Raw genomic sequence first — 19,360 nt, 5'->3', positions numbered from 1 at the left:
TAAAGAACTCTGTGCACCATGTACGAAAACTAAATATTTTTCTGGCTAACCCATTAGCCTGGAAAAAAAAACAAAAACAAAAACGAAAAAAAAAAAACAACCTAAGAAACAATAATCACTCCTCTAGTTGACCTCCACCTCTTTGGTAATGCCTATAGTTCCATGTGTATGTGTACTTTCAACAGTCATTTACTCTGCAGACGCAAAAAAACCAAAAGCTCAGTCACGTCATACTTAGAAGGTCCTGAGTGTAACAGTTAAAGTTGGACTCACATCGAGTTTGTTTCTCTTTGTTTGGACTCACAAAAGGTGGAACCGACTATTCTGCAGTGAAACATCACTGAGCCGTGCCCGTAAATCAGCCAGTACCGTTTGAAGTACAATATCTTGTACCCACTTCAGTAATACAGTCTGGCTTTGACCTTGGAAGGATTCAGCATCAGATGCAAACATCAAAAAAGACGAGAAGAGAAAAACAAAGCAGCCGACGGATGACAAAAACACAAGCCAGAAGAGCGGCTCAATTACAGAGGGCAAATAAAAAAAATGAAGAAAAAAAAAATGACAAAAGAAAGGGGACAAGCCAATCACAACATCTCTACAGCAGGGTTCTGCTTCTGTTATGGCTCAGACATGTACAGTATGTACATGTACATGTAGGAAAGTTGCCTCGGTGAATCCTGAAAAACAGACTCTGTAACAGAGAGACAAGTGTTTTAGCTCTAATTTCATGTGCTGAAGCTCAAAGCTTGAAGGAAAAAAATAAAATAAAATTCAACATTTCGGATTCTACTTGATTTTGTTTTTCCGGGCCAGACCCTGAGGTATCGTGGGAGAGGTTTGTGAATTAAGTAGCAGACGATCTTGTGAAGAACAGATAAGACACATAAAGAACGTCAATGGCACTTTTTTTTGTTTTTGCAAACATTTAAGATAAAACTTTAAATTTTCTGAAGTGTTAAGGTTGCAGATGAGGCTGCACTAGTGTCCTGAGGGTTTGTAGTGGTCATGGAAGGTCAACTGAAGGACAGTGACACAGACCAGAGAGGACTCTGTGTGTGTTGTCTGGTTGGCCGACCAAACATTCACCCAACATCCCCTGCAGCAGGAAGTGGGTTTTAAAGCATATTGAAAACAGGAGCTGTTCGAACCCCCTCCCTCCGTAGGGACGAGGCGCTGTAACAAAGTAATTCTTGACCTTAAAAAAAAAAGAAAAAGAAAAAAGAAGACAGAGAAACGTGTTGTCCCTTTTATGTCCATTTTTTTTTTGTCTTTTGCTTTCATCCATGGCTTTCAATTTCCCGACTGACGTGAGTCCTTGTGCAACTGTGCCCCATAAATATATAGATCTGAAGACAAAAAAGAAATAATCAGAGAGAAGAGAGAGAAAAAAAATCTAACTCTGACGCAGGCTTTAAGATCCTGTGAATATATGTGGTTAAAATCCCAGCTGAGAGGTAAACAAAGTGTCGACTGTTGGGTTTGTGAGGGATACTTTCGTCCCTCACCATTCAAGTGTCACTGATAAACAGGGACGTAAACGCTAGTGTCAGTTGTTCCTGTAGGTCTGACAGTGTGTGTGTGTGTGTGTTTTTGTGTGTGTGTGTTTGTACACGCTTCTGGTCTTAGTGGCAGAATAATCCAGGCTGAAGACTCACGGCTCCCCGTCTTCACCTGGATGACTGTTAGTGTGCTGTGTTGACCTCCTGTGGGCCGCCGGGGTCAGCGACCCCCCTCACGTCACCAGTTGGCTTTGACGGCTCTGACATCACTCACCAGGTTCTGAGCCAGGCAGATACCGAAAATCTGTGGAGGAAGCCGCAGAGAATATACAACCAGGTCGCGTGTTTGTTTGAGGGTGAGAATATATCATGGTTGGGGTGAGAATTAAATGAGACGCTGCAGTGACTGTTCTCACCACTAGATAGCAGTGAAGATAAAAAAAAAAAATCATAGCATTTTTTTTTTGTTTGTTTGTTTCAGCATGCACACAAATGCACCACCAGCAGGTGGTTCCCTCATTTCTAATGTTTCCAGGTTGAGTCATTCTTACCTGTAAAAGTGCAATACCAACAAAGATTCCAGCTACAATGATCAGGTTGTCCTGAAGCCACTTCTCAAACTGGCCCACACAGCCCTTGGTGTAGATGTATTTCTGACGATTCAGTTCCTGAAAAAAAAAACATAATAGAAATGGTATTATTCACAGTAATACGTGGCCTATTTTTCATTGTATTTTCAAGTCCTGCTTGTCTATCACTTTTTTTTTTCTTTTTTTTTGCACAATTCAAACCAACACCCAACATCTGACATCACCAACCGATGACTAATGTAGGACAAAACAGAAATGCGTCTCCATGCAGGGAGGGAGGGTGAATGAGTGTGGAGTTGACCTTGGGTCACGACACGTCAGTGTCTGGTCATCACGGGGAACACAGTCTGTGTGCTCAGCTTCTCTGTGGACTCAGACTGAACAAACAGGCAGAATCTGTTTCCTGTTCCCGGACAGATGGCTGTTTGCAACATCACATTCAACCCACTGCGTATGTGGGCTTTTCAGAGATGGAAATAAACAGGTGTAATTTAGAGCTGCATCAATTTTGGAGCCAGCTGAAAAGGAGAATGAGAATGGGTGGGAACCAGGCGACACAATGGCCTCTTTGTCGCACGTCAAGACAAGTCAACTGGCGGGGAAGCCTTTTGTTCCTTATAGAACCCCAGAGCTATCTTTGAACCAATGGGAGGCAAAGAGAGCCCTCTGGCAGCCAATAAAAATGCAGGAAACGCAATGCTGTTCTCACGCTGAACTTCCTCAGTAGTTATTTCAGCCGTTGCCTTTGTTGTGCTCTCCTGTCCTTCCCTTGTCTCCTGCTCTTCCTGTGTTTTCTTGTTTAAAAAAAAAAAAAAACCTGCAGAGGAAGTGGCCGCACATCTCTGGTGGGCAAAATGTCTGCAGCCGGGGCGATAGCACGAGAGCTCGGGGAAAAAATTAATTCATAACAACTCAAAGGCAGGTGGTTGACTGTGTTGCAGTGCGCCTAGCAACAGCAGAGGTTCAGACTGCAGTGCAGTGAGTTGTAACCACCACACCCACACGCAGAGGGAAAGGGAATGGACTGGCATAACCCACCGAGTTGCCAATTACAGAGTGTAGTAAGGCTGGTCTCCGGGCTATAACTGGAGTCTAATTACCCCTGTTAGCAGAACAATCTGTTATTAAGGCAAGAAGCATGTAGAGATGCCCGTGTCCTACTTAACTCTTGACATTCTCCCGCGTCTGCTGTGTCAGCAGTCACTATTTTAAGGTATTTCACTTATTTCTCACCAAAAGAATATTTAGTCCTCTTTAAACAGCACTAGGCTCCGAAAATACAATAGTCCTCTTTAAACAGCACTAGGCTCCAAAAATACAATTCAAGATTGATGTGGGTTTTTTTTTTTTTTTTACGAGAGCCAGAAACAATAGCTACAGTCTACGTATTGATTTGGACGCAACTAATTGGCAATGAGAGATGGGGAGTTCAGATCTACAAAAGTAATAACAGTATCAAATAAACAGGAGGTTATTTGAAAACAAAAGAAAAAAAAATCTCGTCGGTGTAATTTTGAATCGCTTTTCCATTCATTTTCCTTTATATCACGTTAAACACTTTACAACATTCCTGTAAAAAAAAATCTCGTCGGTGTAATTTTGACTCATTTTTCCATTTATTTTCCTTTATATCACGTGAAAAATTTTACAACATTCCCATGTTGACTTATCTCAAATAATCAGGATTAATTAAAATTACGATTAATCATGATTAATTGCAATGAATCCACAGCTACTTGATCGGATTACGTTTTTTAATTCAAAGTCAGTTCTACTGAGAACCAACTGAGACGTTTTGGTACCAAATTATGGGCTTTATTTTCTGCCATCTACTTCTAAGGACAACCACTCACAGACAACCTGGTCTAACAAAACAAACCTCCTACAAATGAACCCAATCTCCACTCTGGCCTCACATCAGCTCAGATCACTTCAATCAAACAGCCAGGCAGCTCATCAAACTCTGCCTCAGGAGTAAATCTGCTCCGTAGAGTTGGTAGGTTTGACCAGAAAAGCTGACAAGAACTGACAAACGATTCCTCTTCTCTCTCTGTGTGTGCACTGAAACCAAGGCGTAGTTTCATAAGGTCAAAAATGTACACACTTATCGGAACAAGACGAGAACATGAAGGGTAAACAAACACCATGTTAAGTATAAAGACACCCATACATCACGGGTGGTGATGCTCACCGCTTTCAGCCGAACATCGTAACCACACTGTGTGTTTATGACATCCTCCTGTGGAGAAAAAAAAAAAAGAACAAAATGTGAGTTCACCGATTAAATTGAAATGTCACCATCTTTTTTTTTTCAGCTGAGAGAAAAGAAATGTTAAATGAGTATTATTACCGCAGTCAAGCTGTGAGAGTGGATCAAAAATATGTTTACCACAAAGACTGTATTTTTAAATGATTTAAAAACCTTTACTTATTCCATTAAAAATTACACCACTTTACAATATTTATGCCCAAAAGGGATGCTTAAAATGACTTGGAAAAAAAAGGTGCACTGCAATACGCCCCCTGGTGGATGAAAAGGATCCGCTTGCTCGCATTACAGAAAAGACAATATTCCTTGTTCGATTCAAGTTTTTTTTGTTTTGTACGTAGTTTGAATATTTTGAGTTTTGTGTGAGTTTTGCCCATGTACTCTGCCACTCATGACTCATGACTCTGGAAATAATTGAGGGGCTGAAGATGGAGACGGCACTAAATATAGAGGAAAAATATATAATAAAATATAGGGAGAATATGGTGAATATGATTAGACACAGACACGTCAGATATAAAGAAGACAGGTTTAAGTACAATGACAATCACTGACAAGACAATGTCAGTATATAATTGGAAGGTCAGTCAATCAACCACGCCCAGTGTCTGGCCACTTTTCACGTTCTTCCTTTACTTTGTCCTCTATTTTCCTCTACATTGAATTAAAAGTTACAAAAAAAAAAAGAAAAAGTGTTCTACCAGAGAAGACATCAAAGACTTTAACCTTGTGAGGAAAAGGTTAACGACCCTCTGAGCCCGAGTTTTGTCTTGATGTACACTGACACTAATTTGGTGCCAAAATAGACCCGAGCCGTCTGGGTCTTCTTCTTTCTGCCCGTAACTAATTAGTTTCTTCAGTTCAGCTGGGCCAGGCTTTTTCGGTGGCTAAATAATATTTGGACCAAAACATATATTGTAATGAAAAAACTAAATTGAGTGTTTTTAGTATTAAAGCACAATCTTTGCAGAAAAATAAACAAGCATCTGTCCAGCCACACAATAGCATTTTTTAATGCTATTTAAAATTTCCGCTTTGAGAGCGACAGGTTACACTATAACAGTGGTTCCCAAAGTGAAGGGCGGGCCCCTCTTGGGGGATATTGTGGGCGGCCTGGCAGGTCAAATTAATATCATTTTTAATTATACCACAATCACACAGTAGGAGCAAGCTTTACTGAATTTTTACTCGACAAAATCCCTTTCTATAAAAGGTTGCAGAAACGGTGTGGGAACCTGTAGCGTTGACTGCTAACAGTTCTAGACATCACATGTTGCTAGGCTACGGTGACTGTGTTCCATTCATGCTCTATTCTACTTGTATTTAATTTACTGCATTGCAGTTTCCCTCTGCGTTTTTTAATTGACCATACACTTGGCCACTCTGAGGTTGCGTATGGGCAGCATGTGGCCCCGAGCCACTATTTGAAAATGAATATTTTATAAGTATTCCATGGTGAGTGATTTATACGCAGCTAAAATGTTTAATTGTCGGCTGAATGACTCACCGCAGGATCTTTGACACAACAGGAAAAGGGAACTCCACAGCGCTCCCTGCTGGGGTTCGTGTCAGTGCAGTTAAAGTAGATGTTTAGGTTCCAGTCATCTGGTCCATGAGCTCCACAGCACGACCACTGAGGGGAAAGATCAGCAACAACAGGAGATTAAACAGCTGCTTCTGACTGGGGGACTTCTCTTTTTTTTTTTTTCTTTCTGATCATCTCTGCGCAGACGGCACCGAGAGGCAGCGAGACACCAGCAGTAGAACAACAACACTTATAATTGCATTTACAGTATATGACAGAAACCAGCATTTTCACTTGGGAGCCAATTATATCAACCGTTTTATTTTTTGTAATTGGAGCATCATTTAGAAGGAAATGAAATCACATTATACACGTGATTTACTGAAAAGCTCCAGCAGCTGACTCATCCCCGACTTACTGTCTGATCTGAGCAGTTTCACATCTTCACAGTTAGTCACATGCGACGGCGTGTACTCACATATTCCTGGGCAAAGTCAATGAGATTTTGCAAGTCTATGTCATCACGGTAGGCCTTCACATTGTTGTTGATGAAAAGGTTCAGCTGGTCTTTGATCCAATCTTTAAAGACGAAGGCCAGGACCCCTGCTGTGAGCTCCAAGAAGAAGATCAAGCCCAGGAACACAGAAAACTGGGGAAAGTACAGTAGAAGATGCACATCAAGAAAAACGCACAGACCCGTGCACCCACTCAAAACAACATCTGTCGCTGCGGTCGGGAGATTTTTGTAAAGGATCAGAACGACGCCTTCAGACCAACTTTTGTTTTTTTTTTTAAACAAAGGATTTGTGATCAAATTCATTCAAAGACAACGGCGCTCATGTGTGATGACCCTTACAGCCAGAGTGAAAGCACAGCAACATAAACCGCAGTCCCAGTGGAACCGTTATCATCCCTTTACAGTAACTGTAGGGGGAGACAGGGATGATAAACGCAGAAAAGCCACATTAGCTGCTCACTCTGACGCCTGACTTACTGCTGCTAATGGACACAGACCGGAGTTAATAGCTACTCAGAATCACAAAAAGAAACAACGGCCAGTTTGTTTCAGTCAGTCACACGTCAGCTTATACCATGTCATCGTAGCCCAGCTGGAATAAGCTAAGAGTGTGGTGCACTGTCTGTGAAATGACTGCAGATAAGGTAAAAAGGATTACCATTTCTGACCATAAACTCCTGCTAGAAAAGGAGACTTTTTAGTGACGGCACATTGCACGGGGCATTTGGTTGGGGTGAGTCAAGGTGACACCTGCTACAGTGACAGCTCGTGTGTGAACAGCAGGTCTGAAGGGTGTGAAGTGGATCATACGGTGCCTGTGCTCAGAAAACCTGGGGGTGGCTTACGAATTTAAGCAGGAAGGTGTTCTCTCGGAGCGCTCCGATACATCCAGCAAATCCTAGGACGAACATGACGCCGCCCACGACAATAAAGAGCCACACTGGATCGAAACCCCCGAGGTCCGTGATGGATGACAGATTGGACAGCACGCCCTGAGGGGAAACAGAGGCCGAAGGGAGTCGTTTTAATTGTGAATATAATACTTCCAGAATCGATTCCCGAAATCTCTTCTGCATGGTCTCATCATAAGTTTAACACTCTATAAAAAGTATACATGTCTAAAGATTTAGACGACAGAGCGGAAAAAAATTAATTAAGCTGGTGATGTCTCTCATATATATACATATATACACACATATACACAGACAACATAACTCTATATTGTGTAGTAGTGACTATATACCGTAAGAATTATACTATATACTGTATATACTCTAAGAATTTAATCATTTTTATATTATTTCATATATATTTTTATGTTTACAAATCAAACACTTGTTTGTAATGGAACTCCTGTCCTTCCTGTCTGCCCATAACGCCCACAAGCCCTTGGGCCACAGGGTGTACCACATGGCCAACAGTCGGCCTTTATCCTGCTATAGGATGACATTTGAACCTCTGGCTCAACTCCTAGACAGATATTGCACTTTAACAATCTCGTTTAGGGCCCTAAATATATGATCTGTCATAAAAACAATGTCAAATGTCACACAGATAAAGTGTCTTTTGTGTGGTTGGGTATTGTTGACAGAATCTGCTCATCTTTTCTGCCTCTAACGGCTCCAATATATCATTTTATAAAAGTGTAAAATAACAAGACAAGATCTGGTAGCATTTCAAATCATTATGATTTGGATATAAAAATATTTTAATCATGTAATGTGATGAAACACATTAAGATTTCCATTACCCCGAGATTTTAAATGTCAGGGGCGAGTTGTTAACATAGAGACTGACTAAAAGATAACGCGGTGTCTTTGGGCTTAAGACAAAATTTCCTTTTCGTGTTTTAGCAGGAGGCTCAAACACAATAATGTGGTTGGGCTGCAGACAGTGGCTCAAAAGTAATCAGCTTAGACACTGGGAACCAAACTCACTATTATGCCTTTCTGGTACCAGCTATTCATCACTTGACAAAACCCTTAAATTATTCACTCTGCTTCGCAAAGGTACTCTGGTGCAGGCCTGTTTGCCGAGTTAAGGAGCAGATGTTACTAATGACTACACGTTTCCGAGGCATTTAGTCGAGTAAAGAGGAAAATATCTAGACAATGAACTAACTAATTGGCTGTATATGTGATTTAAATGAAACCCGAATGAGTGCGCTGCACTGGGAGGTTGATGGCAGCACCTGGCGTTTAATGCTATTCCTGTAGAAAAGACACAATTACCCATTTCCATACAAATCTGGAGGCCCATTTAATTTATGGTGTTCTCCAGCTATTTCCATTTTCAAACAGTAAAATTGCAGCACAGGATTTCATTCCGCGGCACAGAATTTTATCAGGTAATATGTATTTAACTGTTACAGAAAACGGTGCTTCTAATTCTGCACAGCATTATCTCTGCGCGCCGTACTCTCAGCTTATTTCAGTCCAAATGGGAAAGAATGTTAGCTATGCTGTCGAGGCAATCATGTACCAGTGGGTCTGTGTGTGTATATGTGTGTGTATGCACTGTTGTTTGTACTTACCTTCTCCGCCCATGCCCACAAGCCTATTGCCAGGAATGCTGCTCCTAGTAACTGTAAAACAAAGCACAGAGAAGACAATCTTGTTACCTAGTAAAGCAGCAGCTCTCTTCCACCTAAGATCTAAAGATTCAATCCTGAGATGACAGTTTAATTCTTTTACTTCTTTTTTTTTTTTCTTCCGAGCATCAAATCAAATAAAAGGAGAGTAAAGCAATGAAGATATGTCAATACACTTAAAGACCATGGGCAACGATGTTACTCAACATCAACAGCAGCAGGGACTGGGGCAGAGAGCATTTACACAAGACGCTGCTCTGTACGGGGATCCTGGCTCGGGTTTAAAAGTGACATGCAGGAAATGTCAAGGTAAGCAGCGAGCGATCAGTCACACAGGATTAGACCGACAAGAGTGGGATGGTTAAAGCACTAAATCTGTGACTAAACTCCATCAAAGATTACTGAGGGCAATAACCACACAGAGAGAGAGAAACATCACCATGGAAATTAAAACCAAACATCTCCACCTTTGATTGTTTTACTTGTAGTACTGTAATTCTTCTCATTTGAAAAATAAAGGATTTAAGTCAGGGCTTTTCTAGCTATTTTACAGTAGTCAGGGCATTTGCAAACAATTCCTTAACCTTTGAATATGGAGGTTTAACCTACACTACAATCCAAAAGTTTGGAAGGTATACTCATGAAAGTGTTTCAATTTGATCTCTTTTCCAAACGTTTGGAAAGCATTATTTGGGGTGTTACATCATCAATTACAGGTACATTATTACTTTAAAGCTTAGTTATCTAATGTATTTTTTAATAACATTTCGACATTGTGGGATAACTTCAAGGAAATGTTGAAGAAAAACAAAACAAAATGGAAGGAAACGAGAACTGTGTAGTCGGTAATTCCAAGTGAACACAAACTCCAAGTGTAAGCATTCTTCAGAAATCAAACAGGTAAAATCAATAAAAGATAAATAGAAAAGAAATGCCCACGTAGACACTCAGTACAAAGCCTCTCCAGCTGACTGGAAGCTTTTATAGCAACACATTGGCTCCACAACAATGCCTGTGGATTTAGACTGCCATGTCATAAAAGCTCCTGTAGGTGTAATGTGGAGGTGGTCCGATACTTTTGCCCATATGGTGTATTTCGTCAAAAGAAAAGATATGATTTCTTTACAGAAGTGTAACATTTAGAGGACAAAGAGCCGAGAGTGTTAATCAATTGCCTCTTTATTCTGCCGCTTCCAAAGTAAAAGGCCAGGGTGCATGATGGGAAATGTCTCTGTTTATGACCAATGTATAATACTCATTTGACAGGACTGCAATGCATGGCATGTCTCATTCCTTCAGTTTAGAATGACCTTCACAAAGGAAGTAATGCCGACACCTATGAATGTTATTGTATTGCAGAAATAAAGCCATGGTCTCAGTGTAGATTTTACTGTACTGTAAAACCATGCAGTGTTAAAACTATGGTTCACTGGTTCCACAAGAAGAGTATCCTGCGGTATAGAGTCAACACATTATGGGAGTGTATTAAAATTGCAACTATATGTTGGCAAATGTGGACTTAAATAACTAAAAATATATGCTCGATATACAGACATTACAGACAGTCCATAATCCTTTAAAAAAATCATGTCAAAGTTCATTCATTTGGTTTGCTGGATTGTACATTTACAATTAAAATGCTGCACAGTACACCACCGTTAGCACCATTACCAAACAGAAACCAACTTCAGCAGAGGTTTTAGAATTTTTGATATTTTATTTGGTTTGCTAGATTGTACATTTAGATTTAAAATGCTGCACAGTACACCACCGTAGAATGTTTGTTATTTCGGGAACAGTCGATTATTATTATTATTATTATTATTATTTCTGTCATGAAAAAAAATAAATGTATCGTAAAGTTCGGCTGCAGTGTAACGACACGATTATTATTATTATTATTATTTCTGTCGTGAAAACATAAATGTATCGTAATGTTCTGCTGCAGTGTAACGACATGTTAAAATAAGTGCCATTAGTGAGAGGTTTCACTTCCCAATCACACAAATAGGCTGTTCATCCAGGACTCATAAACCCATAAACTAATGTAATTATAATTAAACCTTCAAGTACAATTCAGATATAAACAAACATTATTGTAGGTTTTCAGTGAAGAACAAATAAATACACAAAAAAAGGTTCCTGTAAATTTCTTTTTTTAGGCACAGTGGTACACAATCATCCCAGACTGGTGCTGAGAAATACAAAAACAAATCCAACATTACTCTTTGGGTGGGAAAATGACCCACAATTCACTCTGAGGCTGCAGCTGAGTAACAACCAAAAGAAGCCAAAAACAGAATCCAAGCCACTCGAGTGTAAGGTGAAAGTGAGGCCTCGCTGCCTGTGAGACAAGCCTGAAAAACTATTGATTTTTTTTTGACTCATCATCAACAGGTGAAATGTTTTTCTAGCAGAGTTGTTGATGCAGTGAAAGAAGAAGAGACACATGAGAACGGAGCATGAAAGCTTAAGGGCTGAATCAGCACAGACAGATAATGTCATTCAACAACAGGGAGGTAAAAGTAGAACTACAGTATCAGTACTTTATGTACACACGGAGCAAGAAAATTGAGAAACCTTCAATGGTTTAGAACCTTCGTGTGGTAGCAGTGAAATTGCATAATGTTAAAATAAAATAAATAAAATATATAACAATGTTTTTTTCTGAATTAAGGACCATAAACAAGCCTGATTTACCAGGAGATCACTGCTTCAACGTCTGGCACAAAGTCATAGGCTTCCTGTGTGATAATTGCATATCTGCCCATTCACCCCAGGGGCACACCGGTTTCCTTCAGCTTCTACATTTCCTGCCTCCAGTCCAAAAAAAAAAAAACGCATGTTGGTTTGCCCTGTGTGCGTAATTTGCTTTGTCCGGGAGACAGTACTGTCTTCGTGAAGCAGAAGGCTTTTTTTTTTCTATATCTTATCCTATTATTTTTAATCATCCTTTTTCATCAAGAATTCAATAAAACTTGCCTGAGACGTCCTTGTACTTTTTCATTTATTATTCAAATCGAGGTTGTTGCTCGGGTTTCTCTTTCTGTCACGAACTGCTGTGCATTAGGTTTCCCTCAGTCCGAGTCAAGGACCCTGTCTCTATGTGGACACAGAACTCATCAACACTATACAAGATGCCTCTCGATAAAACAACAATTGACTAACAAGACAGACATATAAATAAAATCATGTTGCCTGAATACACACGATATAACAATATAAAATGCAGTTCTTGGGTGTGATAGTAAATGAAGTGATTGGTGATGACACACTAACAGACAAGGTAACGAGGTAAACAAAACGTGAAGCAATCCTGAGGAAAAATAAAACTTGCATGAATTCCGCATCTATATTTCTCTGGTCTGAAATCGATTTCTGGTTCATGTGTATTTGACTGGGATACATCGTCCGGGGCTATACAATATCTAAGAGGTTCTGTTCAATGTCATTTCCTTGGCCATGAAAGATAAGAGAATTCTACAATCAACACAGCAGTGGAGCAGGAATTACAACACAACATGGACTGTTCTTGTAACCTGTTCTTCCACCTCATTTTTAAAGAGGAATTCTTTTTACAGAATAAGTTGTATCACTCACTCAAGCTGTTACAGCCATGCTGCACCAAAGCTCAACAACAGAGGCAGACTGTTCAGCCATGCCGTTTGCCTGATGTATCATTAAAATTCCTCAAAGACATCATGATTCCTTATGAGACATCACTGGGTGGAGAAAAAGCAGAGCCGTCGACTCCTTTTCTCGTTTTCTTTTAAAATATGTGGGCTTCATTGGCTGACGAGGACGAGAAGGGCTTCGTCTGTACTGGCCTGAGATATTTTCTTTTCTTTGCCTGGTGACAGGTCTTTGTGACCTAGGGTTATGTTTATACTAAAAATGTAGGGGTGGTTCTTAAATATTTTGAATGCATATGTAGTACCTACAATGCAAATGCAAGTAAACATAGGAACATATGTAAATCACAAAATATGCTGCTGTCTCAAACAAGCTGTGTAGCTGTGAATGCATACAACTTCACTGAATATGGGACACACATATGTTTACAAATGTATATGTATGTACTGTATATACATATATAAAAACACACATATACCCATTCACAGATATACATATATATATATATATACAAATATATATGAGATACAGCCATCTCTAGAGATGACTCAAAATTGTGCTAAAAAAAGGAGAGAGAGAAAAAAAAGCATCCATCCACATCCACTGAGCAGCAGCTTTGTGGACAGAGGTGCTGTGGTGATGAGAGAGGTCAGTTGGGAATAGTCAGGTTGGCTGGATTTGACAGAGAGGCTGTGATAACCACTCTTGATAACTGTGGTGACCAGCAGAGCATCTGAGCTGAAACAACATGGCAAATATTGAAGTGGACTGACAACAACAGCAGAACAGAACATCAGGGTACAATGTTGTCGGGCAACAACATTTTTTTTTCTTAAAATGCAATGCGCACTGCGTCACATCACGCTTCAGGCTGGTGTGAAAATGAAATACTAACCTTAGTCCCCTGTGTAATTTGTAGCTCTAACCAGAAGTCAAGACAAGCACAAGACCAGGACTTAGAGATGGGAGATGCTCATTGGTATCAAAGTATATTATTACACCCGAGAAAAGTATCAGGATTAGACATCCATATTAAACATCAAGTCTCTCTCTTTACATTGAACCATGTGTAGTAGAAAAATAGACTAAAACACTGCTGCCTGTGACTTTTTCACAGGGAAGCAGAATTATTGTAAGAACATCAATTTCCCTGGAAAATTATTTACTTTTATAGTTCAAATACATTTACAAGTTTTGTTAGTCCATCAGCATCCAATACTAGTTTTAAAACCCTTAAGATTCTTCAACAATCTATTTTGCCCATGTCTTGTTAATCCCCAACCTCGACAGACAAATGAATTGACCAACAGATGAAATTAAGATGCTTTTATAAACAGAAAGCAGATCCTAGCTATGTAGTGACAGAAAGAAGTAGCGACAAGTAACATCGTACAAGGAAATAAATACCAAACAAGCTTTGTTTTATTTCACTGATGAATAGAAAAGCTTTTTTTTTTTTTTTAATAAAGGTGCAGCTTATTCTCTCCTCTCAGTAGGGAGGACAAAGATTATCAGTCTGCAGCACCTGTGGTGGAGAGGTCTGAGCAGAGGGCACTGTGGAGGCCACCTTTATCCCAAGCTTTTCCTGCCCGACCTGGAGATTATCGTGGTGCACCGCCGCAGAGAAAATGCGCCCACTGGACACAAGCACTTTAAGAAAAGGGCGGTCTGACCTGAGTGATTTGCATCATATATTCCGTTTAACTATATGTTGCATTTTAAAAACCACAAATTGATCTGAGAGTTTTCTTTCACCACAAACACACAGGACACTTAATTTCAGGCCGATGTCCCTTAATGGTTGAAATGTCAACAAATACATGTACTTGAGTTATGAAGTACTACTACTACAGTATAAGCATGTTAGTTTAGTTGTATTTTATCTGATTTATCACAGGACAGCTGTGGAATAATCATATTTAGTCGGCAGTATCTTGTGATCCATTTGGTAGTTGTCAGTCAGCTCGTAGACTGAGCAAAGTCTGCATGGATTGCTTAAAAATGTACAACCCCAGTTACAAATGCTATAAAAGTCAGGTTTACACAGATTATTGTTTGCAAAGTCCTCAGACAGTGTCTGAACATGCTGCAACAAACATAGTGTTAACAGTCAGGAATCATGAATTGTGGGACAGGAAGTTGAATGAAGTAGAGCGGCAGAGCTCGTGGGAACGTAGTACGTTTGAGTTAAGTAGTGTGCAGCATATAAACGGAGTAGGAAAGCGCAGCAGTTCCAGCTTATGAGATTGCAATGTGATCTGTACTGCAGTATTTGGTCTCCGATTCATGATCGTTGCAGAGCTTACTGTGCACAGTGGAGTAATAACCCAAACACCCAATACGAGACGCAGCAAATGTGTTTTCAAATGTCTGCATTCACGTTGGTTTTCGTCTGTTATCCACCTGTGTGGTGATCACTCAACGCACATTTTCAATGCCAAATGACTACTACAGCCGGATAATAACACACAGGCTGCCTTCAACCAAGTCAGCAACTTTGTCACAGCTTAACAGGGTCTTAATTACAGCTTGCCGAGCCTCCAAACATTTTAGCAGCTCAGGCAGAAAATGTGATTAATTAAGTGGATGTGAGGAATGTGTCTATTCTAGGGACAAGAGACGGTTTGTTGTTCTTGGGTGAGAATGCCTGGCTGTTTATGGCGAGAGCCCAGTGGCTTGTAGAATTTACGCAGAGGAGAAGCACCGGGTTTTATTGCTGGCAATATTTAGGGGGTCTTACAGGCATCGAGTCTCAATTTAGGTCAGATCATGATGAAAAAGAGAAACGGGCTGAACTGCAGCACATACACCACATCTCTCTCTCTATTTCAGCACTGCATCGGCTTGTCTGTCATATCTAGTTTCACAGCACACAGACAAGGGAACATCATCTAGTATTTATTAACGGAAACACCCAGCGAGCAGGAACTTGTTTCAGAGTTTCACAGGGAGCACTGACACAGGACAGTTTAGTTTGGCATGAGCGTCCAACAACCCAAAAAGAGAAAACTATGACTCAGACACAACACAACAGCCCTGTGACTCAACATTTCCTGGATGGTTGCTCGGTCCAATTGAATAACACAGACTTTCTCATTTTCTAGACATTTTGCAATGTGTCTTCTGATTCTTCGTCTCGCTCACAGCATGTTTGGCAGGTTATACGACCTTACGTGACACAGCCAGGGTGTTGTATTGCAATGAAATTAAGTGGAGGATTGAAAATGAAAAACAAGGGGAAGCACAGACTCAGTCGCATGAAGATAGCATGGGTCTGATATGTGCACTAGAACAAGTATACGGGAAGAGTCACACCCAGAGATCCCCATAATCTTTGTTCACACCATTGGTCTTTGTGCATTAGTGGGTGTGTGAGTGAGGAGAAACAATGGTGTCCCACAGAGTAAGAGCACTTCAGCCGTACAGAGAGGGGAGTGAAAAGGCTGCGAGGAAAGAGGAGGGCTGGGTGGTATTCAAGTCTATGTGGCTTTTCCCTTCAAAGGCTATGTGGGTAGACCCTCCGAGCAAAACAGACACGCCATTACTTCACCCACAAACATCGTACTACACCAGTTGCACACAGACAACGCAGATGGGGGAGCAGGGAGGGAGCATAGAGAGGGGAATTGTAAACAGAAGAACTTTTCAGACTGGGGAGGGGGGGTTGAAGAAAGATGGAGCAGTCATTGTAAAGGAGATGGTGGGCTCACATGCCACTCGCTTTACAATGCAGATGAGACTCATGCCATTTCTCAAGCTCAAACACAATAGTACCACTACTTGTTGTCAGGTTAATGTGCGGAGACAAACCACCTTCTGTCTGCGAAAGACTTTTAGTCTGACAGAATAATGATGAGAAGAGAAGTACTTTATTAAACCAGTCAGAAAAGTTAAAAACAGTCATCCTACTTCTCTGCCGAGTAAGGGCCTGAATATATCAGGTCAACTGAGTCAAGAAACAGCCTTCATTTTTCAAAATTAGTAATGAGTGACTGTAATCTCAGATTGCTTGTGGTCTTATTTTAGATCAATTAATTAGTTAATTAATGACTAATCCACCTTGCCAAATAACAGGTTTGTGGGTTGTCTGGGTATATCATCATTTATTGGTTTGTACTGGTTTCTTAACTCCTTTATGAGTCAACAATTAAACTAAATATCTTTAGTTTTTGGACCGAATTAATATAAATTAATAGTGGGATAATCCTTGACAACTGCTAACACCACATTAAGTGAAATTCTAGGGCTCACATCCAGAGCTCATGGGTGACAGTGCTGTATGTAAACACCATAAACCAGTGAAAACTCCATATTTACTTTTTTTTCTGTTTTTTTATACATATAACAGAGGCCCTTCCTGACACAGCCCAACTAGGTGGACACTGCACCACTTCAAACCTTATGTTCAAGAATGACACTCTTTGTTTGAGTCTTCTTCCACATACGTAATAATTTGATAAGTAAAAATGACATCCAAATGACATCCTATGTTGTTGGCACAACAAAAAAATAACCAGGACATCACAACTAGTAACAAAACAAAACAAAAAATGAAAGAAAGAAAAAGACTGACTTCTGTATTACTGAAAAAAGCAACAACTAATGAAGGGATCCGTTAAATATGACTTTTTTTTTATTCATTATTTTATAACATATAATTGAATTTATGGCAACTCTTGTCATGGTTTGTGCTAAATTCTAACAATGACCTAATTCTAACAGGCCTGGACTTTTTGTCTAGCAAAGGTTGTCATTTATATAAAAACAAAACACAAAGGTAGTCAGAATATTGAAGTAAAACACTATTTCAGTACCAAAAGTAGCAACATTTCCTTTTTAATTCGACATAAAGACGGCGTTAACTTACCCAGAATAGAATGTTGAATCCAAATAAACAGTATTTGACACAGCAGCTGACTTCGGCTCCTTTTATATGATGATGTTTTCTGCTCATTCTTCCAGGGACGGTGCGGCTAACAGGATAAGCTAACTTAATAACTACTTCTCCAGAGGTTTCGCCAGAGCTGTACTTCTTAAGCAACAGAAGTCAATGTTCGCTGACTCCATCGGCTACTAAATAACGCCGAGTTTTCTCGACATTAAACTACTTCAAACATATAAGACGACTTTTCTTTCCCTCTTTCGCCCACTTAGGTCGTGCTAGGCCAGCTAGCTCACAACTTCTGTGGTTAGCATTAGCTGCTAACAACAACAAATGCAGGGATACTTTGTTGTGCATTCATCTGCAGCTTGGTCGATGACCTGTATAGCCCACCGTGATATCGTGGCTGACCGAGGTGATGGAACTGCGCGAGTCTTTCAGCGAACCGTCTTCTCCATTATCTGTGTCGCTGCATCGTCGCTCCAAATCCTCATCCTTGTTGTTTTCTGCTGTAAAACAAGGCTCTGCTGTCAAAGCCCAAACGAGGAAACACCACTGCGCTGGCTTTCGCCCTTTTCACCTCAAGAGCGGCATCTCGTGTTTCTGGGAGGCTCCTCACTTTTCCTCGATGAAAAACAGGATACATGGAAGATAAACGACATACGCTATTTTTTTAATACCGCGTTAGAAAGTGTTTTTTAACATATGCAGCAAAAACTGAGAAAGGTTGCGAGTTTGCACACAAACTATAAATACGAGAATAAGGACACAATTCAATGACATTTATTTGGAACGGTTGTGATTTCAATATGTTATAGGCTATGATACTGTATAATAATAATAATACATATATCGTTATTATCAGAATTAATTTTCTGTCGAATTCTTGAGAACTTTTTGACTTGCAACAGAAAATATATATAAATATTTATTTCCGGGACTCAGATGGAAATTCACTAAATAGTGAGCACCGTTTGTTGAGAAGTGACTTGGTTGTAAACAACAATAAAATCTAATATTTCTGAATTATTGCTTCAGAATGAATTTGATTAAATTTACATTTCTGAAACAGTTCATTAATTCACAGTTCATTAATTCAAAAGACAAGCACTATCTATCTAGCAGATCTATTTGTGGAAATAGAAATCGATCTGACTTGGATTTTCAGTACATCATGTTAAAGAGAGGTATTTAATGTGTTTTATCCATAAAAGGCATTTTCGCCTAAATATGTCCACCCATGTCAACATATCTGCTTTAATTTGTAGCCAGACCAGACAGCAGGATGAATAGTGTTGTGTGAGATGAAGGTCTGCACTGGAATGAAAGTCAGCCGCAGTGAGACAGAAGTGGAGACGATGAAAAATGGACGAGTTCAAATACATGCACCTGGGTCAACTATCCAAGCAATGAACAGGGGTGAGAGTCAGGGGTGAGGTGTGATAGGGTGATAGCAGCAGGAGTAGGAAGGTTGGTTTACAAGACAGTTGTGAGTGAAGTATAGTTTATGGTGCTCTATAAAAACAAGTGGGGCTGAGCTGGAGGCGGAGGAGAGGAAGATGTTGGGAGTTTCACGAGAGGTGACCAGGAAATGAGACATAAGCATATCAGACAGTTAACCCCGAGGAGTACTCAGACATACAGATAGGGGGCAGAGTTAATATGGTTAAGGTAAGGTGGAATAGCAGATATGGAAGAAAGGATGTTGGAGTGCAATGACGTGAAGATCGTCCAACGGTGGAAGTAACAAAGATTTGATTATTACTGGTATTAAAGGCCTTGACTGGTGCAGTGGGAGGATTCCTGTCTTCTATACGCAAGGTTCTGGAATGATCCCACCTAGTCTCCAATC

General features: G+C 40.1%; 1 protein-coding gene across 1 annotated transcript; it reads right to left on the bottom strand.

Annotated features, from left to right (window-relative positions):
- Positions 1 to 915: 915 nt before the first annotated feature.
- On the bottom strand, positions 916 to 18,137 carry tspan17 (tetraspanin 17). The gene is made up of 8 exons (XM_008327443.3): positions 17,494 to 18,137; positions 8,937 to 8,987; positions 7,249 to 7,395; positions 6,365 to 6,535; positions 5,869 to 5,994; positions 4,284 to 4,331; positions 2,054 to 2,170; positions 916 to 1,806 (listed from the first exon to the last, which is right to left on the bottom strand). Exons 1-8 carry the CDS (start codon positions 17,578 to 17,580, stop codon positions 1,741 to 1,743), a joined length of 813 nt encoding a protein of 270 aa, XP_008325665.1. The 5' UTR covers positions 17,581 to 18,137; the 3' UTR covers positions 916 to 1,740.
- Between the last annotated feature and the right edge of the window lie 1,223 nt (positions 18,138 to 19,360).

Source organism: Cynoglossus semilaevis, chromosome 15, assembly GCF_000523025.1.
Source record: "Cynoglossus semilaevis isolate Cse_v1.0 chromosome 15, Cse_v1.0, whole genome shotgun sequence".
NCBI classification, from domain to species: Eukaryota; Metazoa; Chordata; class Actinopteri; order Pleuronectiformes; family Cynoglossidae; genus Cynoglossus; species Cynoglossus semilaevis.
Note: the sequence above shows the minus strand (reverse complement) of the source record. Positions and strands in the feature narration are given on the sequence as shown.

Coding starts and splice junctions, on each gene's coding strand:
- tspan17 (XM_008327443.3), bottom strand. CDS start 17,580: ATGAGCAGAAAACATCATCATATAAAAGGAGCCGAAGTCAGCTGCTGT. Junction 8,988..17,493: donor GATTCAACATTCTATTCTGG/GTAAGTTAACGC, acceptor TTTGTTTTACAG/TTACTAGGAGCAGCATTCCT. Junction 4,332..5,868: donor GTTGTGTCAAAGATCCTGCG/GTGAGTCATTCA, acceptor TTTTCTCCACAG/GAGGATGTCATAAACACACA.